At 39.5% G+C, this 23159-nt stretch overlaps 2 protein-coding genes across 3 annotated transcripts; one reads left to right on the top strand and one right to left on the bottom strand.

Annotated features, from left to right (window-relative positions):
* The first annotated feature begins 395 nt into the window (after nt 1-395).
* Nucleotides 396-17319, top strand: tmprss3a (transmembrane serine protease 3a). Its single transcript, XM_016233775.1, has 10 exons — nt 396-456; nt 549-672; nt 1326-1454; nt 9431-9477; nt 9982-10147; nt 10226-10395; nt 11089-11184; nt 14386-14528; nt 15660-15812; nt 17275-17319. The coding sequence occupies exons 1-10, from the start codon at nt 396-398 to the stop codon at nt 17317-17319; spliced, it is 1134 nt and encodes a 377-aa protein (XP_016089261.1).
* Nucleotides 17320-18173: 854 nt separating this feature from the next.
* pknox1.1 (pbx/knotted 1 homeobox 1.1) lies at nt 18174-22419 on the bottom strand. Of its 2 annotated transcripts, none has more exons than XM_016233798.1 (8): nt 22208-22419; nt 21925-22095; nt 21728-21839; nt 21104-21201; nt 20884-21009; nt 20711-20787; nt 19794-19954; nt 18174-19003 (listed from the first exon to the last, which is right to left on the bottom strand). In XM_016233798.1, exons 1-8 carry the CDS (start codon nt 22394-22396, stop codon nt 18813-18815), a joined length of 1125 nt encoding a protein of 374 aa, XP_016089284.1. In that variant the 5' UTR covers nt 22397-22419; the 3' UTR covers nt 18174-18812. The 2 variants fall into 2 exon arrangements, with proteins under 2 accessions (XP_016089284.1, XP_016089285.1); XM_016233799.1 differs by having other exon boundaries at nt 20884-21003.
* Nucleotides 22420-23159: the final 740 nt, after the last annotated feature.

Below are 23159 nucleotides of genomic sequence, written 5' to 3'. Positions count from 1 at the left end.
CAACTGTATTCAATAATTAACAGATTAGACTGGATTAGATTGCACAACCCAGGAGCTACAAACCTTCATAAGATGTCTCCAACTCAGGTTGCACAATCCAATACAGGCCACAGCCTTGCATTATGGTATCAGCTTACTGTATAGCCTTAAAGTGGTAATGTTGGGCTGTTATAAAGTAGTCAATGAATTTATGAGTCACTAAGCAATGAAACAATGAATGGAAGGATTTACTTGCAGTGTATTGTGTCGCTGTTATGTTTCAATTGAAGATAAATGCATGTAATGAAATAAATGCTTAAAATTACCACTTATCCCACATATTTAATTCTCATATTTCCACTTTAGTTGGATTAAGCTGTACAGGGAAGTTTCGATGTGCCTCTGGGTGCGTTAGCATGTCTGCACAGTGTGATGGGCATTTTGATTGTGAACACGGAGAAGATGAGCTGAGCTGTGGTGAGCACCAGCACACTTAACATTAGCATTAACGTTCAGTGCTGTTGTTGAATGTTGCTGTTCATATGTCAAGTGTCTATCTGCCTGTGCAGTGCGTCTGAGTGGGAAGAGCTCTGTACTTCAGGTGCTCATTGAAGGCGTCTGGAGGACTGTTTGTGCAGAGAACTGGGACTCTGAGCTTTCTCTCTCTGCTTGCAAACAGCTTGGCTATCTAAGGTACTGAATGCCATCAGGTCTTGACTGAAACACCCTCCTTTACACACCCTTCCTCTACATTTGTGTCTGATCCCGCTCCTGGAAGGCCACTATCCTGCATAGTTTAGCTCTTTAACCTCTATTAAATACAGCAGAAACAACTAATCAAGGGCTTTAGGCTTACTGGAAACTTCCAGGCATGCAGGTGTGTTGGGGGAGGACACTGGCCCACCAGGAGCCCACACTTCTCATTATATGATGGAATTAACGTACCCGACATGTGAAAACAGCATAATCGTGACCTAATCTTTAGGTGTGGACTCAAAACTAGGAATTTTGTTGCTAAATCAAGACAAAAAGCTTGTGCTGACTTGTTAGGTATTGCACTTTTATGGGTAGCACCAGCTATAGAAATCTGTAATAACCCATTCTGACTGTAGCTCTTTCTTAGCTTTTAGCACCAGACTCAACACAGACCAGTCAAACTACAAACATTCTAAGCTTTCGGATGAGATTTTGTGAATTTTATCCATTGAAAACTTTCTAAAAATGATAAAGACATTTGATAAAGGGATTGGGATACATGGATATTTGATGCGACACTGCACACTACCAATAAGCTACTGCTGATACCATAACATCAGGTTTAATACTTTTCCTCTTCTCTCTGTTAGATATGTGGAGTCAAAAGCTCTTCCTCTGTCCTCTGTTGAGCAGGACTTCCAAAGTAACCTGGTGTCAATAAGTATGAACAACACAAATGTCCAGCAGGCCATCAAGATACACAACATGACCAGTTTCAGGTATAACACACCCTTTTCATAATTACAGTGTTTGCAAAGCAGCAGTATTCTAAAAAAAATGTCCTGAACTTTGTAGATAGTTTCACATTTGTTCTTGTACAGATCACTTTCAAGCAACAAAGATCAAAGTTCAGTTCCAACCCTTCTTAAAACTGCCTGTCTAATTGTTCCTGGGGTGTTCCTAATTGCTGCTTCAGGTGTGTTGGATCAGGGTTGGAGCTGAATTCAGTACTCATGTAGATCTCCAGAAACAGGAGTGAACACTCGTGACTTAAAGTGCGGTCACATAGGCTACGTCTGAGTATCTAGGCCATTTTTTGAATAAGTAATTACTTAAGGAGCGCAGAAAGAGTACGTTCTATAGTATGAATGTGATCTGGATGTACTACATTTGCCATGTTGTCACTGTCACGTGACTTACCAGCATGAGTTGCGTTGCCTCACAGTCACTGCCAATCTTCTTCAGTGGCCTTATTGGATAGTAAAGTGTCCATTATACGCACATTTCAGAATCATGCCAGAAGTAGTCATTCAGGTACTTTTTGCCTATTCTATTATGACTACAGTAAATTTGGACATGCTTCTTTTGTCTGATACTGTTTTTTTTACCTAGGATACTATATATTAGGGAAGTATGCAATTTCGGATGCAGACAGTCTATTGTCCATTGTCAATTCACCTTATTTTTCAATGCAGAAGTAAGCTATATTCATTAGCGACTTTGGGTAAATAATTAGTACAATAACCAAGTGCAGTAAATAGTAATCTGTGCTACAAATCAGTGTTTCAAATTATACTAATAAATTATAATAATATAATAATAATAAGTACCAACCAAACAGCATAAATAAGGTGGAGCGTGTAGTGAAGTATAAAGAACAGCTCACACATAAGCCACATTCAAACAAAGCAGCTTTCTGTTGATCAATGCATATAGTTCACATGACTTGAACCTGATGTGAAAACTGCTTGGGGAAATCTTTTGTGATTGTGCATTGTTCCTGATTGCTTGAATTCCTATTGAAATGGATTCCCCTGCGAAAATTTGCCAAACAATGGTAATGAGGATACCTAGCAAATAAATTTAAAGTTAATAATCATGCAAATTGTATAAGAATATGAAACTCCACACCACAACTATAACGATAGTGACTCAGTAACTCACCTGATGAATGATAAAAACCTTGCCAGCCAGTCTGCACATTTATAATAAACAGAACGTTATTGCGCTTTGGTTTGGACAATAATATAGAGTTTACAGACAGTTTTAGATAGTATTCTAGTGTTTCGCTACTAATGAACCAGGCGTTCTCAGTCCTCTGAAAACTTTATTAAAGAACTGAAGGAGGTTACTGTTTTGGCCATAACCCATGCTGCACATAACAGGAAACACAAAAAAAGAATAACGCTCACTGCTCTCGGCTCTCGCTCTCAAAACTAACTATGAACTCTCTTTTTAGCCTGTTCTCCCCCCACGCTGGCCATCCCCCTGCCCCTTAAAGTGAATGGGGACTAACAGCTATAACCAGTTATTGCTAAATGAACATTGCTGAACATCATGACATTAACAAATGTCCTTCACATTTGTAACAACATCACAGCATCTACATGCATCTTCCTGTTTCCAAACTGATTTATTCCGGTTTCCAAAAGATACAACAGAAGCAAACAGAAGACACGGTAGAAAAACATCTCGGTTACGTATGTAACCTTGGTTCCCTGAATAGGGAATGAGATGCTGCGATGGCATCATCGCTATGGGAAACACCTCCGGTGTGATGAATGTCTGAAGCCCTTTTACCATCACGCCAATTCATTGGCCAATAGCGCTTAGCACATCCCCATGCATACGTCATGTATGCTCATATCCGTGTGCTACGTGCTATTTCATCAGATTTACACATGACGAAGGAAGCACTATCGAAGGTACGGGAATGGCCAGCATTGCAGTATCTCATTCCCTATTCAGGGAACCAAGGTTACATACGTAACTGAGATGTTCCCTTTCATAGGGAGCACAGACATCTTCCATTGAAGACCCCTTAAAGAAAGCCTGTGAAGAAACCATTAGCTCTCGTAGAATGAGCACACACACCTAGAGGCGAAGTCAATGTGAATGAAGTCTATCCAATGTGACATTCTCTGTTTGGTGACAGCAGACCCTTTGTTCTTACCACCAAAACACACAAACAACTGGTCAGATCCACACCACTGGGCTGTGAGGTCAACACAGATCTTCAACGCCCTCACCAGGCAGAGACTCAGAAGTCACACATCACTACCGAATCCTGCATCAGCAGGGGAGAAAGCCTCCAAACCCACTTGCTGAAAACGAAACGGAGTCGAAGCAACATTAGAAATGTACTCAGGCCTAGGTCGCAGTAAGACTTTAATCAGCCCCGGGGCAAAGTCCATAAAAGAAGGGCTGATAGAAAGAGCCTGCAGATCCCCAACTCTCTTAAGAGAGGATAGGGCCACCAAAAGAACTGTCTTAAGGGTCAAAAGTTTCTCTGACACAGACTCCAATAGCTCAAATGGATGGCCTGTCAGGCCTTACAAAATGACAGATGAGTCCTAAGAAGGAATCAGTGCCAGGCAGACAGGTCTAAGCCGTCTTGACCCCTGCATGAAATGGGAAACCAGAGGGTGACATCCAACGGAAACACCTCCCATGGGTATGTGCTCAGCAGATATGGCTGCCACTTAAACCTTAAGAGTGGCAGGGCCACCCCCTTAGAAAAATGACTTTGAAGAAACTCCATTACCAGAGTTACTGGATTACTGGACTGGGTCCAGATTGCATTGCCTACACTAGGACGCAAAAAGCTTCCACTTAAGAGCATACAAGTGTCTCGTGGAGGGAGCCCTAGAATTAAGAATAGAGAGCCGAGAGACCAGAACACATTAACACACTCCGCTCAGGGGCCACACCCTTAATCTCCAATAAATCTGAACGGGGATGCCAAATCATACCCCGAGCCTGAGTCAGTAGGTCATGTCTGAGGGGACCTCCTAAGGAAGGCTGCCTAACAGACTGACCAATTCCAAGAACCACATCTGAGGATAAAGACTGGTCCTGGGCCATTCGTGGGCCATAGCGTCTACACCCAGAGGCGACGGAGGAGACAGGGAAGACCAGAACGGGCAATGCGTAGTCATGCTCTGCCATATGAGACTCACCACCTGGGGGTGCAATCTCCATTCTCCGGCCTCCAAACTCGAGAGTAAGTAACTCTACTCCTAAGTTCAGGTGACCTGGGACATGGACTGCTCTGACCGACAGGAACTTGGTCTGCGCTCAAAGAAGAACATGTCTTGCCAACCTGCACAGGGAACGAGAGCGTAAACCTCCCTGATGATTTAGAAACGAGACCACAGCCATGTTGTCTGTCCTGTCCAAAATGTGACAACCTCTCAATTGGTGTAAGAACCATTTCAGTGCCAGAAACACTGCCAGCATCTCCAAACGGTTCATGTGATTGAGCTAATATCAGCCATTTGTCCAGGTAACGTGTCCATTCACTTTGCGTTCGAGGAGGTGGTTCAAATGGAGGAATACAGTATTAGCAAGCTTTATTAAAAAAGCAAGCCTGAGGAACTTCCTGTGTCTCTTGATGATCTGGATACAGAGTACGCCTTAGATCAATGGTCACAAACAAATCTCTGGTTCATATAGAGACAGGATGAACTTCTGCATCAGCATCTTGAAATTGCTTACTCCAAGCACAAGATTTAGGTGACACAAATCCAATCAAATGCAAACCAGTCACACTAGAAGAGACAGAGTTAGTTCCAAAATGGGTAGTCACCGTAGACGCTGGATGGTGTAACCATATGACTGACTGATCGTCCCTCATGAGGCCATGAGACTCCTGTGTTGCGGGAAAAACCTCTGAAGCAGGAAATAGATTACTAAAATCAGGCAAGCCAACACCAACCACAGAAGTGGGAGCTTGGATGTCAACATAAGCTAAGTCATGGAGAACAGTCAAAATCAGTCGGAAACGCAACAAGTGGCGGAACAGCTGACCGAGAGGCAAACACACTTATAGGTTGCCCACATTCATGCAAAAGTTCCAGCTCAATGCAACAGCAGAGCTGACAAGAACAGATTTGTATGACAACGATTATGTGTTCACACGAAATACATACTTGAAACCTTTTCACTTGTTATTTCGTTTAAGTCATTCCTTGGATAATTTGTGAGTACACTGTGTAAATTAAATTCACCCTATAGTTGGGCAATAAAAAGACAAACAACGTGATTTTGTTACTATGGGGAAATGACATGGACACAAGTCATATTTTTAATATTAAATCATTTTACTACATGGCAAGTTTCACATCCATAAAAGCAAGTGGTCTGAAAAGAAACTCATTATCCAGTTCAAGAATATAGCTTAATATTGAAACAATACAAAAAGGACAGCCGCGTAGTTCTACATAACTTTGGACTTCTACAATTACTTAAATTCCTCCATTCAATTTCACTTTGTATTAAGCAGGACACAAGCTACTGAATTAAAAGGCTTTCTGTTACCACATGTAAATGTCTAAAACGTTTGTTTATTTGAGAAATATATCTAACCAACTTCATCTAACTGCAATAAAGACAGCAAACAGTGCGCGAGAGTTGCGGGAATCAGTGACTGCAGTGCTCCGTTTTCAACTCCTCCCTCGACTTCAAGCGGCAAATCTCACCGATCGGTATTCGGTAAGTTCGTTTGAGATGCCAGACGCCTCTCCCTGAATCAGGATGAGAATAGACAGCAGCAGTAATCGTATTTGTGGCAGTTGTACAAGCGTTTGGGTGAACTCCATGCTGGTAGCGATAGCGCTTACTGTGCTGGCGGAAGTAAGAATACCCTGCTTTGCGTTAGAACGGAAGTTGCGTGACGCCATGTGAAAAGGGCCTATTCCTTTCGCGTTGTTTAATAAACACGAGAAACACTTAATCCAGGGGAGGGAAAGAGCAAACGTAATCCATAAACTCACCCCCTAACCTCTGCTTATATCTACAGCATGTGTCACCTAAGAGATTTTGAAAGTCCAAGGCCACTGTAGAGAACGTATCATCTAATCAGCAGCCGAAAGAATTGATTTGCGAGCTTCCGGAGCGGGAATCAGATTTGACTAACCACTGGACTAACAAGGCGCTCTTCTGATGAGCACATGTGGTCAAACCCCTACATATCTCTGATCATTTCTTCATTACATTTCAACTACATTTTGCTACCTGTGTGCCACCAACCCCCATACCGGTTACTTTTAGACTAAACCTACGCTCCCTTTCCCCCTCCCATCTTTCCTCCGTTGTATCCTCCTCTCTTCCCTCACCTACCCATTTCTCATCTCTGGATGAGAATGCAGCAACTGACAACAAGTTCAAGACATTGATGCTTGCATATAGAAAAGCCACAGGCTCAGCACCCGCCTACTTCCACTCACTACTACGAATTTACATCCCCTTCAGAAGTCTGAGATCCGCTAGTGAGCGACGCCTCGTGGTACCATCACAGAGAGGCTCAAAATCACTTTCCAGAACATTCTCGTTCACCACTCCTGGCTGGTGGAACGATCTTCCCACCCCTATCCGGAATGCTGAATCCCTGACAATTTTCAAGCGACAGCTGAAAACTCATCTCTTTCGAAGCTACTTGACTTTATCATAAAAAAAAATAATAATAAAATAAAAAAAAAATGTATCTCTCTTTATTTATTCCTTCTCTTTCTAGCTTGTACTTATTTGAACAATGTCTAAGAACTTGGTATTACAACCACTTCTTGTGTCTGTTTGCCTCTTTAAGAAGAATCGCTTTATGTATCCCCCAATTGTAAGTCGCTTTGGATAAAAGCGTCTGCTAAATGACTAAATGTAAATGTAAATGTAAATGTGGTCCGGGGAAGAGTGAGAGAGAGAGAAAGGGAATTCCATTCACTCTTGTTACACTCGGGCTCATCGCCGTCACCCCCAAGCGTCGAGCTCGTGCAGCACCTTGGCAACCGCAGAACTGGAACAACAGGGGTTGAACGAACATCACTCCTTCCTCAGAAAGAGAGCGAGCCCAGAGCACAACACTTACAAAACACAGATTATCTCAGACACAACAATAGGTATAGGCTGCGAAGCAGTCTACCTGTTTCATCGTGAGTCCATGATAAACCTGTAGCATGTATTCATACACTTTGGAAAACTCATTGTGTCCGCCTTAGAGGAGTAAACTGCTCTATAAAATAGCTGGTTCAGAACAAAAGAATCTCTTTCCGATGTCAACAGAAAGTTTGTTTCCTGAAGGAAATGAAATATAATGAAATAGCATGTAGCATGCTGATATGAGCATACGTGATGTATGCACGGGGCAGTGCTAAGTGCTATTGGCCAATGAATTAGCGTGATGGTATAAGGGCTTCAGACATTCGTCACACCGGAGGTGTTTCCCATAGGGATGACACCATCACAGCATTGAGTGAACCTATGAAAGGGAACCATGTACTTTCACAGCTGATCACACAGGAAGTTATGCCCCCTACTGGCTTAAATACTGTATCTTCTAAACATCACCATCCTATTCTCTTAAAGAGACACCATGTTAAATATCAAACACACAGTCCAGAAACATTACACTGAAAAATTACAAAATTAAAAAATATATACTATTTTTAAGCAAAAAGTAAGCAAATATGGTTTGCACATTATGGCCTATACACTCCCGGACTCTAATTGTATTCTGTTATTAGGAACAATTACAACAAGACAATCAACAATTAAAATCTATGTTCTGTTTACAGTTATCTTTTTATTTATCATTCTTTGAATGAATGTTCCTTTACGCTGATAAAATATCCAACATTCTAAATGTAAATGACAGCAATGACAAACAAACTTAGTTGCAATCAGTCCATTTAATCATTTCTAGCCACTCATACTGAACTTCAGTTAACTTTTATATTGTTTGTATAAAATTTTATCATAATTCTTTTGACTGAAAGCAAGATGCGTGCAGAGTGTTGTGACAAATACTAAGCAGCTCCGATATGATTTCATTTACACGGAACTAAAACCTGTATTCACCAGAAACTTTAACTCATATTTTGTTCCCTTCCAAGAACTGTAACTTTCTTCAGGATGTGCCAGTTTAGTTCTTTATAATGTGTTGTTAGTTCTTAATACTGAAGAATGTAAATTTGGTGAAGCTAATATCCTGTAATTTAATACACTCCTCTGACTGCACTACATAATGTCTCACCCTCAGGAATGAAAACTGAACCTGATGCTCATTGTTGTGCAATGCAAAAGTCAAACATATAAATTAATCTGTTTAATCTGCTTAAAGTTGTAGCTACTGTTGTAAATATATGATTGACTTTGGTCAGTTTGATCATGTATACAAGCCATTAGTGACATTTTTCACACAGAGCACAGCCTTTAGAATTACCTCTTACCTTATTTCTGTATCTTATTATATTGCTTTTGTACTATTTTAGACCTAGAGTGCCGTCTGCTCACAGCAGTTTCTCAGAACACTGTGCATACTTTAGAAGATTTTTGCATTACTTTGTTCTGTAGCCAACAGCTTCAAGTGCTTGATGCCCCCTTTTACCCTCTTTGAATGTAATGTTTTCACAGCTCCTATGCTTTTAATTTCTGTCAAGCACAGGAGATTAGTATGATTCTACAAAATCTTAAAGTCAAATATAATTAATGTTTTGTAGATTTACTCAGCATGCATAAACTGTTCCATTTCTGTCATAATTTTCTCACCACCAGTGATACAAACTATTTAGATTTTCTTTCTTGCATGGAACACAAAAGGAGGTCATCTTAGTCATATGATACCTATTTCTTATGTTTTCTAAAAATAGGCCTTCTATCTTCTTTTTTCCCAAGGCAGAAGTGGTTTTAGATGAATTAAGCCCATGAATGGCATACCATTTCTTAACCATCTATATCATTTTGTTGACTTCTCTATCCCTAGTAAAACCCAGTGCAGTCTGGGGATGATAACAACACTTAAGTGCATAGGTAAGTCATATCAACAGTACTTTTGTTGGTTTACAGGTACATTAGCATAATTTCTGTTAATTAAAAAAACTCATACATCCAGGCCAATAGGTGTCAGTGTAAAGTTCAAAGTTAAAACTATAATTACAGTAATTGTGACTTTTTATCTTACAATTGTGACTTTCTTCCTTGCAATTGCTTGCAAACGTTTATATCTCACAGTTCAGACTTTTCTCAAAACTGAGTTTATATCTTGCTATTGTGAGTTTATATCTATGTTTATATCTCGCAATTATGACATTTTATTCAGTACTCGGAATTGTGAAAAAAAAAAGAATTGTGAGAAAAAGTTTCAATTACCTTTTCTTTTTTTTGCATGGTGGAAATAAGCTTCCATACCTTTAAGTGTTTCAGAACTTTATTCATTTTAAAAGATGACCACTTTCTAAACTATAAATTGCAAATGTGAAAAATCATTGCCATATCAGTGATTAATAAGCAAACATTTGATCTATTTCTGCATAGCTTGTGGTTCCAGACCTAAGTTCATTGCTCGTATAGTAGGCGGTAACCTGTCGGTTGAGGGTCAGTTCCCCTGGCAGGTGAGCCTGCACTTTCAGAACGAGCACCTGTGTGGAGGCTCCATTATATCATCTCGCTGGATACTGACTGCTGCACACTGTGTATACGGGTGAGTTTAAAATGTCCTCATGAAAGAATATTCAGATAGCCACATGGAAATTATCATAGTCTGCTGCTTTCCATGCAGGTTTGCATTTCCTGTGCTGTGGAACGTCTATGTGGGTTTGACTGATCAACCGGTTAATGCAGTGCAGTCTCTCGCTGTGGAGAAGATCATTTATCACAGTCGCTACAGACCCAAGGGCTTGGACCATGATATAGCTCTGATGAAACTGGTGCAGCCCCTCAGCTTCAATGGTACCTTTTGCAAAAGGGGTTCTTTTAAAGGGGTCATAAACTTGCCTCTGTTTTTTATTTTTTTATTTTTTTTGTACTGTTCTCTGAGGTCCACTTATAATGTTATCACGATTTTTTACATCAAAAAACATCATAATTCAGAAGTATTAGTCTATTTTCTGTCCTGTTTTTAACCCTCCTCATCAGAACGCTCTGTTTGAATAGGCGTGGCGGATTGAAGACTCGCCCACTGCTATGATTGGCTGGTGATTGATGTGAATCAGTGGGTGGGGCTAAACAGGCAGTGATGTAGAAGCAGGCATTGATCTTATTCTGTGGAGGCAGTGTTTATCCACACTATTAAATCATAGAGTTGTACATTCCACAAGCTTTTGTTTTGGCAGACTGGCTTCAGTATATAAGCTGTTTTTAGACTAATGAGAAAGTTTTGAGTTCTAAAACTTACAGGATGTTTTTATGGTACAATGACCTCTTATATGTCAAAAGATCAAGGGAATTTTGGTTTATCAGTTCATGACCTCTTTAAAATGGAAAGTGGTTCTGAATAACCACATGGGGTGACGTTTATTTCACAAGCTAGTGTAATGACTGGCAGTTATGCAAATGGACTTTTAGTCTTATCTTAATAAGTTACATCCTCCATGCCCTTGTTTTGCATTCATTGTGACAAATGGCTTATCACCATTTTTTCAGGTTTTGTGGAGCCTATTTGTCTGCCGAACTTTGGGGAGGTGTTTGAGGATGGTAAAATGTGTTGGATCTCAGGATGGGGAGCCACAGATGATGGAGGTGAGTCTGGTAATTTAAAGGCCTTTACACACCAAACAGACATAGAAGAATTAGTGGCAACAAAAGCCGACTATCTTGTCACCTCTGTTTGCTTGTGTTTGTGCCAAAAAGTAGTGCTTGAACACACCAAAGACTACAGCCAATGGCCAGCTAGCACATATTTTCTGTGACTGTGTGTAAGGAAATAACTCTCACTACCAGTAGGTGGCAGTCCTCATCCTTTCAAAAAGGGAAAACGAAACCTGGTTGGAAAATATACGAAGCAGCGCTTGATTACCATTTTGTATATGACTCATGTTGACCAGTTTATTTTCACTTTGGTTGGTCTTCACAAAATGTCAAATTTGAAGACTGTGTGTGCTGTCTTGACTTTTTATGTTTGCTTAAAGGGGACATATCACACACTGTTTCTGCCAATCTCATGTTAATCTTGAGTACCTAGAGTAGTATTGCATCCTTCATATCTCCAGAGAGTCTTTAGTTTTGTCAGATTTATAAAAGACAGATACAGCTTTACGCTTCTCTCCGAAAACAGTCAAGCTTCTGGAGGCGTGCTGTGGGTGGAGTTAAAGAGTCACGAGCATGCAAAGCTTTTGAGTAGCGATTACCTGCAAGATGTGACATCAACATAATTCCCTTAATGCTTGGTTCTTTGGAAAGCTTAACGAGGATGTGAACATTTTTTACAAATTGGTATCTCATAATCGGTAATAACGATATGGTGTGAACACAACTTTATACGAACCCTGAAGAAGTGTCTTTGGCACAGACGTAATACGTAATACTCCGTCATACGTCTAACTTGTTTTTTGAGACTTTGGATTTTGCAATCCAACTCTTTAGCTTTGTGGGCAGTTGTAGCCTAATGTTTAAAGTGTCAGACTTGTAACCCAAAGGTCACAGGTTCGAGTCTCTGTACCGGCACGGATTGTAGGTGGGTGGAGTGAATAACCAGTGCTCTCTTCCACCCTCAATATTAATTCCCTTAATGCTTGGTTCTTTGGAAAGCTTAACGAGGATGTGAACATTTTTTACAAATTGGTATCTCATAATCGGTAATAACGATATGGTGTGAACACAACTTTATACGAACCCTGAAGAAGTGTCTTTGGCACAGACGTAATACGTAATACTCCGTCATACGTCTAACTTGTTTTTTGAGACTTTGGATTTTGCAATCCAACTCTTTAGCTTTGTGGGCAGTTGTAGCCTAATGTTTAGAGTGTCAGACTTGTAACCCAAAGGTCACAGGTTCGAGTCTCTGTACCGGCACGGATTGTAGGTGGGTGGAGTGAATAACCAGTGCTCTCTTCCACCCTCAATATCACGACTGAGATGAGACCCTTGAGCAAGGCACCGAACCCCCAACTGCTCCCCGGGCGCCGCAGCAATATGGCTGGCCACTGCTCCGGGTGTGTGTGTGTTTGTTACTACTCACTGCTGTGTGTGTTCACTTGGATGGGTGAAATGCAGAGCACAAATTCAGAGTATGGGACACCATACTTAGCTACATGTCCTTTCCTTTCCTTTTTTTAAGCTGTGTAAATAAGTAAGAATGCATGAAATAGCATTAAGGCCTTTCCACATTGAGCGCGAAAAAGCTAAACGAATATCTGACGCGATGGCGCGTTGGAATAAAACAACAGATTCCTATGGATGCTTCCACATAGACCGCAAACATTCGTGCACCGAAAATGCAAATGTTTTTTTTTTCGAACCAGTCCGACGAATCTTTTCAGTTTCACAAAGTGAAAACACGGGCCATCCAATAAGATTTGAGCATTACATCACGTGGCCAGAGCAACTGCTGTTACACAAAAGGTCGACACAGGGGCCCTAAAGGCTCAGAAGACTGTATTGAACACGAGCGTAAAAACACAGAAGTAGAGGGCTTTCAACCAACATACAAAGAATATGGATGTCAAGATGTTGTTGTTGTTGGTGTCTGAACATAGAGATATATTTATATTTATATTCATACGATATATTTTTTGTATATGTTTTTATGCAGCTCATGGTATTTTTATAACAGTAAAGGATGTTTATGACAAATGACAAGCAGGTAGTGTTCAGTCCATTATAACATACAAAGAGTGCATGTCTGCCTATTATAGAATCAAAATCCATTTTAGATCACAATCAGAAGTTCGATGATGGTTTAAAGTGGGGTTTGAGCAAAAACATTAATTATATAAATTTTGAAATGTAGCTTGATGCTAATTGTACCTCTAATTATATTTTCTTGTAAGCATTATGGATAGTTTGTGTTTCTGGACGATATAAAAGCCATATACAAGATACATAGGCTACATGAGGAAAAATGCATTGCTGGTCGGCGCCACCTAGCATGCAGGCGTGAATTCGTAAAAGGCGATTAATCATTTCGCGCTCAGTGTGAAAGCAACGTTTCGTGATTCGCCTCGCTTTTTCGCAACGCGCTCAGTGTGAAACGACCTTTAGACATCCCCTTTAAATATTTTATCAGTGCTTCTCTCATAATGTGTATTTAATGTCACACTTCGTGATCATCACTCACATGAACGAGTACCAATTTGCATCAGATTGCATCGGGGTTTTGTCAGCAATCTCGAGAAAATTGTCGGTGAGTGAAAATCGGGCCTAAAATCGTGTAGTTTATACCCGACATAAGCTGAAGGGCCAATCCAAGTGATCTTTCTCACCAAGTGTCCAATGATTCAACAATTCAACATGCTCAGTTGGGTGCCGACAATGTGAAATACACTGCAGAACTAGAACAAGATGAAGAAAACTATTGGTTACGTCAATAATAATAATAATAATTTGACCCGGTCAGGTCACTCAAACCAATGAGGGCAAATGGGCATTCAAGTACTCCTGGGTGGATAGTTTTTATTTGGGAGTTGTGAAATTGTAATTCTGATGTCAGTCGCAAATAAATCACTTTGGTCAGAGCAAGATGGCAATGTACCTTTTCTACAAAAATACAGCAAGATTTTACACAGAATGATGAATAAAGAATGTGCATCAGTTTAGCTCAGTCATGACCATTCAGATGAACAGACTGCAGTTCTGTTTGGTGCAAAGCAATAAAACTACAGTCCCCTGATGAAAGATTTTGTAGTTCTTGTGCCGCTGCTACTTAAGAGTTAAACGGGCATAGCCACCAAAAAGAACAACACATTCATTCTTATGAGTTTGTAAAATGTTGTGTTCTATTAGGTGAAGGGAGTGTTTCGCTGCATTCAGCAAGAGTACCACTGATCTCTACAAAAGCTTGCAGTCAGCCGGAGGTTTACCAAGGTTATATATCACCAGGCATGATCTGTGCAGGGTACTTGGAGGGGGGAACAGACTCCTGCCAGGTATATCATCTCACCATGGATTTGTACGTCACTGAATAAAACATTTTCATGCACATCAAATTACACTTAATTTATATATTCCTTAAAGGGGTCATATGATGCTGCTAAAAAGAACATTATTTTGTGTATTTGGTGTAATGAAATGTGTTTATGCGGTTTAAGGTTAAAAAAACACATTATTTTCCACATTTATACCACAGACTTATACTGTCTTTTTACGCATTGCTTTGCATCACGCCACGTAAACATAAAACCATGTCTGCATTCATGATCGGAGAAATGACAAACAACAAGTCCTACTCTACACTCCCCAAAAAACTCGCTTTAAATATATAAAATATAAAAACTCTTTAAATATAAAAAACGTACTTACAGTCTTTGAGTCAGAACAGCTGGCATTGTAGCCTACTCTCCCAGGATCAGGAAACAGTCCTCCATAAAATGTGCTGCACACATCTGAATATTTGGGTTGAAGTGTTCTGGAACAGTGTTGTAAATACAACTTAACCACTGATTTCTAGTCGTGTCCATTTTTGGAAGACCAAACAAAGTAGTTTCGCTTTCACAACGAAACACAGCTTCACACACGGCGGCCTAGAGTTAGCAGAGGCCGGGGGATAAAGGCATGACGAAGCGGGTATCGTCCTCTTTTGGAAGACCAAACAAAGTAGTTTCGCTTTCACAACGAAACACACAGCGTCTTCACGACATGGCGGCAGCAACAATACTACAGCGAGAATAAAAGTTACGCCTTCTTTCTTTGCGTGAACATTTGGGCAGTGTTATGCTAATATTTCCACATCGTGAGGTAGATATGTGGAGGCGTGTTAGAACGAGCCATTTTAGATAGGCGTGGTTGACTTTTAACTTTTATAGAGAATATCTCTTTGGATTTGAGACTTTAGTCTTTGCAACTTTACAGATCTTCTTTATGCACCAAGAGCTTGTAACACTCCAAAGAGAAAGGAAAAATTGAAAACGCATCATATGACCCCTTTAAGTCTATAATAACCATTGGTTATTAGAATTTGACCAAATACTGATTAACTTTGGAAAATTGCAATACTTGAAGGACCTACAGAAAAAGAAAGAAAGAAGAAAAAAAAACCTTTTTGTCTATGTTGGTAACAGGGTGACAGTGGTGGTCCATTGGCTTGTGAGGATTCCTTCACCTGGAAATTGGTGGGAGCCACGAGCTGGGGGCAAGGCTGTGCAGAAAAGAACAAACCTGGGGTTTACACGCGCATCACACAGTCCCTCGCCTGGATACATCTGCAGATGGAGGTCAGCATATGATCATGTCTGTCTGTGAACTTATGAGTCCAGGAAGTTATGAGGTTTGTCAAAACAGCTATATAGTGACACTGTCTCCTTTTAATGAATTTCACATATTTTCATAGCTTCAAATAAAAAGTTTGCAATGTTGTGATTCATTCCTTAAAACTACAATAAAATGAATAAGAAAATTTCAGGACCAAGGTATTTGGAAAAGTGTATGGTTGCACTCTGGGGAAAATGTACGGTGCCCGCATGGTCGGTTCACTTAGTTTTGTCGTGGCCACGAGATATTAATTTGAGGGAATGTCATATTAACTCGTGGGAACAACATATTTTTCTCGTGGCCACGAGTTTAATGCGTAAACAGACCTGCGCAACCCGGGATTATCAAAAATGGATAAAACATTTTTATTAACATTAAACTTTTAATTTAATATTTGTATATTATTATTATCATTACATTAACTTATTAGGGCTATATTTTTATATTTATTGTTACATATGCTTATTTCCCCTTTCAATTTGTGTATGGCTTTACCTAGTTAACGTTTTGTATAATTATGCTAGCATTTGCTAGCCTACCATATATTTCGCAAATAAACGCCTGACAATTAGGCTATGCCAATAAAGTTTTAACTTTATGATTGTATTTATGCCCATGTGTGATGATAAATGAGCGTGTTGTTTTTTCATTTACAAATGAAACTACGTGAATGATTAATTCCTCAACGAAACACGTAGGCCTATTTATAATTATGGTCTATTAATTAGCCGAAATAAAATGAAATATGTTAAATTTAAACTGCATTCCAGCAAAACTTCCAGTCAGCATAATCAAAGCTTTATTGGCATGTCGAGCATTTACAGTAGGCTATTATTTACAAAAGTAGGCTATTCAGAACGTTAAGTAAAGAGCTCGAAATGAAGGGGAAAAATTTATATAAACGAATATAAAAATATAACCAATAATAAGCTAATAATAATATACAAATATTACGGGAAAAAGACGATCAGTTAATGGACTTACAAGACTGTAGGATGGATAAAAATGTTTTCTTGTAGGCCTATTTTATAGTATGCACTTTATGTAACATTTATTCATCATGATACAGTCCGGTAGCCAAGGCCTATGGTTAGTACAATAATTTCATAATTTCTATAATAATGTAATAATTTCTTAATTCAAAATAAAATATTAATGAACCCATATCTGATAATCCCACGACATATCACGTTCCCACGAGTTATGTCGTGGCCACGACAAAACTAAGTGAACCGACCATGTCACCTCGGGGGCCTGTAAAAATGACATGGGAAAAGCTATTTTTGTTTAGAAAGGTCATGCAGGAAGGACATTCATTATCTTATCACGTAATATTAGGAGTTATGCTAATGATTCAGTGCCCTCTTGTGGTTTGAAACGAATAATACAATAAAACTATACTTTTCTTTGCCTCATTTCATACAGAGAGAAGAAATACTGCATCCCTCTGAAACCAGCTCTGATTATTGAGACATACTTATGGGAAATGCAACATCAAGGAACTGAATCCAAGCAGACTCCACAAAAAAAACAAACCCTGCCACAGGTTGCACCTGTCACTCGGTCATATAGAGGCACAGCGCAATAAATCATTATATTAAGTACACTCACATCTGAAAAAGTTTTATTCAGTGTAAGTAGTCTTATACAGTACTTGCTACTGTTTTAAGAAATACCTGCCAAACACTCCTCTAATGTATCATGAATTATTAAATACACAAATATTTCCAGAGACACGCAAGTGACAATGTGCTTATGTCTAATATGCAATAAATACAGAGAAAAAAGGACAAAGGCCCCATCCATGCAAAAAGCATTTTCACTGTTGCAAAACTTTGTAAAGGCTTTAATATGGTATACTGTTGTAGTGTTTACAGTCCTTAAATAATCACTTAAAAAACAGCACACAATTAACATCGTTTAAGGTAAAATGGTGTGGCAAAATGCTCCGATTTGACCTTTATTTCACTTTAATATGGACATTTTATGCCATAATTCCCAAAGCATCTTTCATAACTCTGATTGTTAAGGAAGCTTTGTACATGTTAGATCAAACTACATTAACCTACAGAGCAAAAACAAAGAGGTCCCTCTGAAACGAAGGAACATCTTCAGCATACGGATGAAGATTACTGGAAGAGACTTTGATTTAACTTATCTTACTAAATGTAATCAACGTATCAGGCTTTCTGTGCTTATCAGCGGTATAGTTTTAAAAAAAAGAATATGTAAGGCATTTTGTATGCGAGTGTTAAACTTAATTTACATATTTAAAAATGGTTTATAATCCAGCATTTTTTTGTGTTTTTTTTCTAAAAAACTTTCTAAGTCATCCCCTGAAAACAGGGCAGATAGTATAGTTTCTGTACATAAATATTCCCTATAAAACACAAACTAAAAAAAAAAGAAAAAAAACAACACTTTTTACAACGTTCATATATAAAAATAATAAATCTCTTTTCTCGAACTCCGTCTTGGAGCCTCTCTACAAGCGTGAGCATACTGAAGAGAACATGAACATGCAGTGTGAATAAAACCAGCACGACGACAAACTCTTAAAATCTTGGCATTCAAAAGGAGTTAATATAGAAAACAAAATCATTACAAACGTTCACTAAAGAAGCTTAAAAACATTCCTCTGTGTTCTATTGTTGCAAACTTCTTGAAGGGTCTCTATATAAAAGTGCACGCACCTGCACGTCTACACAATAAAACCAGGTGCTGAAATGCAACTCCTCGCACACAGCATCTTTCAGTAACGTTGTGCTCTCTGTAAACTGTTCGAGTGTGTTTGTGTAACATATAGGCCAACATACAGTACTCTTAATTAATTTTTTTGTAGTGCACAAGTATCAGCTTTGCTGAAAGTCTATGAGGGGACTGGATCTCTTGCCACAAGTGTTATGTGCAAGTTTTCCAATGTAAATGTAAGCATGCAGTGTGTGACCTGCGATCCATGCGTCTTAGTCGCTAACATCTAAACCCAGCCCGGTCATGTTAGCAGATGATAAATCTGCGTCATCTTCATTGCCGCTTTCCTCTGATTCATCCTCGCTGTGATTTCCCATCATGACTTGCTGCATGGCGAGAGTTGCTCCATCTGATGAAAGCGCCTGGAAGCCATCGACGTTCATCCCCACTGTAACCATACTACCTGCACACAATCACAATACATATATTCCACTGTCAAAAATCAGTTAATGAAAATCTGTAATATAAAACTGACTCTTTTTGGGCACGAGTTAGTGATGGGAAGTCCGGCTCCTTTCAAAGATTCGGCTCGGCTCCCTTAGAAGAGCCGGCTCTTACGGCTCCCAAATGGCTCTTCATTTAGTATCACTCGGAGCCTTCTATTTTAGCACAATTTAGCAAATGTGAATGGTTTGTGTATTGGTAAGCAATTTTTTATTCAGTGTTTTTATAATAGCCTTATTTTTATGCATTTTTTTCGTTACAAAAAAATAGTTACTATTATTTAACATTTTAATAAAACTTTAATTGACATTTTTTTCGTTACAAAAAAATACAGTTACTATTATTTAACATTTTAATAAAACTTTAATTGAGAACAATTTGAACACAGAACCACTGCAAACAAATCAAATAAATAAAGGCAAAAGACTTAACATGAATACACTTTAGTCTTTAGTGCAGGTTGGCATTCAGAAATATCAGATGCCTCAGCTTGGGTGTGCTGATGCGATTTCTCCTCTCCGATGATTTGTCCCGTTTTTGAGAACATTCTCTAAGGGGACTGATGTTGCAACAACGCAGTGTCTTCCTACCTTAACCAACACGCTTGCGTTTAAATCCGGATCACCCGCCTCTGTGTACCTGGCCTTTACCACTACACTCACTATCTTCGGAGCTAGTCTATCCTCCCATGTGATTAGCTGCATATGTATTTTTTATTTTTTTAAAAGCACATTATTTTGAGACCGTACCGTCTGGCATTGTGAGCTGCTGCTGGGTTCCAGATGAGGCGATGGAGTCAGACCAGAAGCGGTGTAGCGGGCGGCTCGGAGCGGTCTTCTTCTTGGTTTTGGCCATCTCTGAGTTGACATCCAGCATTGGCTGCAAGATCCGTCTTCGAGCATTAATAAACCTACAGGATAGACCCAGACAATATTTTGCATCACTCGCTATGCATGAAGGATATATCAGTGCGTGGAAAGTTAATTACATTGAATAGTTTTGCAAGTTATTTTAGGTTTACATACTGCATTTCAATCATTTTAAATGTGTGATGAACAAGCTGATAGACCGCAACTTTCAAGGTTTATGTAACAAACATGATATCATGTATAAATGAGTGATAGAAATTCATATTCTTTACATTCTAAATTCAGATGTAGTTATTTGGGTTTACTGTTCACACCATCATTATTTTGCTTTGTTTATGCTACTTCTGTGCATGACATTGTAATTAAAAATGCCCAGCTAGGTAGTTGTTTCCTAGGTGCACTTGAAGGCAGGATGTCTGAATATTTTAAGGAAACACATAAATGCACAGCATTTGAGAACTCACTGTAAAAATTTTGTATTTAATAGATCAGGAGATAAAAACATAAGACTAGGAACTTTAAAATAGGTCTGTCACGTTATTTTGGTAAATCAAAGAAACGGAAAAATGAAAAACAAATGTTTTTTGCACATGTAATAATGTGCCAATAACGACTGGAAAATTATGAAAAAGTAAGCCTTATCATTTTAAGATATGATTGAACACTTCTGTTGCAATACACAACAGATTTGATCGATTATGTGGTTAATTTCTGTTGTTGATCCTGTGTAGACAAGTCAACCGGAGAGGCTAGAACAGAGTCACTGTCTACTTTGTGTTCTTGCTGGATTGACTTACCAGTTGTTGACCTGGAGTAAAGACAGGTTTGTTTGAATTGCAAGTTGCTTTTTCTCTTCCTCAGTGGGATAAGGATGCTAAATAAAGAAGATGAACAAGGGATTGTTTATAAATTGATATCAGGTACAACAAAACTGCACAGAATGACTTTAAATGGTTGTTTGCCTACTAACCGCTATGTGCTGGAAGAGCCAGGTGCGCATGACACTAGTAGCCTGTTTGGGGAGAACACCACGCTTGTTTTTAGGCGAGTTATCTCCCCCAAAGAAACTCAAGTCCTGATTGAGCTGAAGCTGGAGCTGAAGGAAGTAGAAGGAGTCACTGATCAGTGAGTCTGCTTGTGATCTGTGAGTAAATGTGTTTGTGTGTGCTCTGCTGGAGTGTCACGCAAACCTGTGAGTTCTGGATGTGTATTGTTCCAGGTGAGATGGCTTGTGTCACCACTTGTCCCTGTGGTGTGACTACCGTCACTGGCTGATACACTGAATTACCTGCACAGAAACAAGATTTTCTTTTTCTTTTCTTTTTATCTGAGGAACCATCATTTCAACCAAATAGCCACTGATGCCAATTCGATTGAAAATGTTCACATGTAATAAGCAAAACCTAAAATAATCAAAATTATCTACTAAATGAACACATTTATGCATTAACAATAAGTGTAAAATTATTTAAATGGAACAATACGTAATAAAATAAACAGCAATGTTTATAAAACATTTGGAAATCAATGTATGAATAAAAAAAAAACATAGGTCTTTTAGGGATAATCAATGTAAATAATTACTTAAAATAATCCGTTCAGATTGAATTATTCATAACCACCCATTTTGAAAAATAGTGTTTAAAGAATATTGTTGTGTAGAAATACTGGTAATTTTCACCTTGTACTCATAGTTTTGTCACATTCAAACAGATTGAACACAAACTATCTGCAAGAGTTCAAATATGACATATACTCATATGATTGTAACCCCACGCAGCTCCCACTGCAATTCATAACACATGAACATGTACCTGCGACCATGTGTGATGGATTGACTGCCGTCACTGTAACATTGCCTTGAAGTCCTTGTGAGGGCACCACAACACCCTGGGGGCTGAGGACACTTGAGAAAGGGTTGGACAGCTGCAAAAGAATAAATCAATCAAACAATACATCAAAGTACTTGTTGTGAGTGTTAGTGTCTAAAATAAGAGGAAATGGCTTTTACTTGGTCATGGACTGGAGAGTATGGGCTGCCTGGCTCTCCACTCAGGAGTGTCTCACTGTTCATCTTGGTCTTGAGGCAGGAAATGTAACGGCTGCAGAAGTCCTTGCACAGGTCACTAACTTTCTCTAGCTCTAACAGATGAATCCGCAGCACCTGGATGGCCTTGACCATCTGATAGCAAGCATACATTTGTGACACTTGTCAGAGTTTGAAGTTAAGGTCAAAGCTATAAGGTATATATAGTAATATTAGCTATTTTGTCACCATCTGCCACATCTCTTACCAAGTTGTCAAGGTCTGGGTCTTCACTAAAGAAGGCTTTGCCATCTTTCTCCTGACTGCGTACAAAGTTTTCAATGTCAACATCAAAACTGGCAGAGGTTACGCAGTCAGAGCCCTGAGTGGACTGCTCACACTTCTCAAACAGCAGGGCCAAGAGAGGGAAGAGGGGATGTCTGTGGTGAAGAAACATGTAAGAGACAACACCGTTCAAGGCACTCCTTACAGCATACGTCTGAGAGCAAAATACATTAATTTTACGATCACTTTTGATCAGAATGTTTCCTTGCTGAACAAAATATTCTTTTAAGTCAATCTCAATCAGAATGCATTTGATAACTTCGGTTACAAACATAAATCAACTCCAGCTAAAGCCTTGTTGGTGTAAAAGCGAAATGTGAAGCACTAAACTGAGACGCATTACAGTCAGCTCGTTTAGCCATTGACTGAGACTGAACTTTGAAGAACGAGAGAAGACTCGTCGGTCCGGCCTAAATGCTCTCGTTACTTGGACTGGGAAGTAAAGGGAGCAGCGGGTGCTGAAGTAGGAAGCGCCATGTTCCTCGGTAACAAACGGCCAGAGCTGTTAGCTAGTGCTTTATTAGCCGCTAGCAAGCCAAGCACAGTCGCTACAGAGGCTCGCACAGGGCACTAATCCTTCACTTTTACTGCACATGAGCGCTGTTCTCGACCTGAAGCCAATTTATAGGACGTTAACGTGCGATTTGAATTACGGTAGTTTAAAAACCAACTGTAAAGCGGATCATTTAGCCCCGAGACTGTCGTCTAGCGCTCCTCTGGCCTGACTGAGAGCAGAGAGAGACACACAGAGCCGCTAAACCCGGGCCTACACTCAGCCATCGGTCGCCCTTGCTAGAATGAAGCCTCATGTCCCTCAAAAAGCCGACATAGCTTTATTAGCCGCTAGCAAGCCAAGCACAGTCGCTACAGAGGCT

Source organism: Sinocyclocheilus grahami, unplaced genomic scaffold (assembly GCF_001515645.1).
Source record: "Sinocyclocheilus grahami isolate Dianchi unplaced genomic scaffold, SAMN03320097.WGS_v1.1 scaffold439.1, whole genome shotgun sequence".
Lineage (NCBI taxonomy): Eukaryota > Metazoa > Chordata > Actinopteri > Cypriniformes > Cyprinidae > Sinocyclocheilus > Sinocyclocheilus grahami.
Note: the sequence above shows the minus strand (reverse complement) of the source record. Positions and strands in the feature narration are given on the sequence as shown.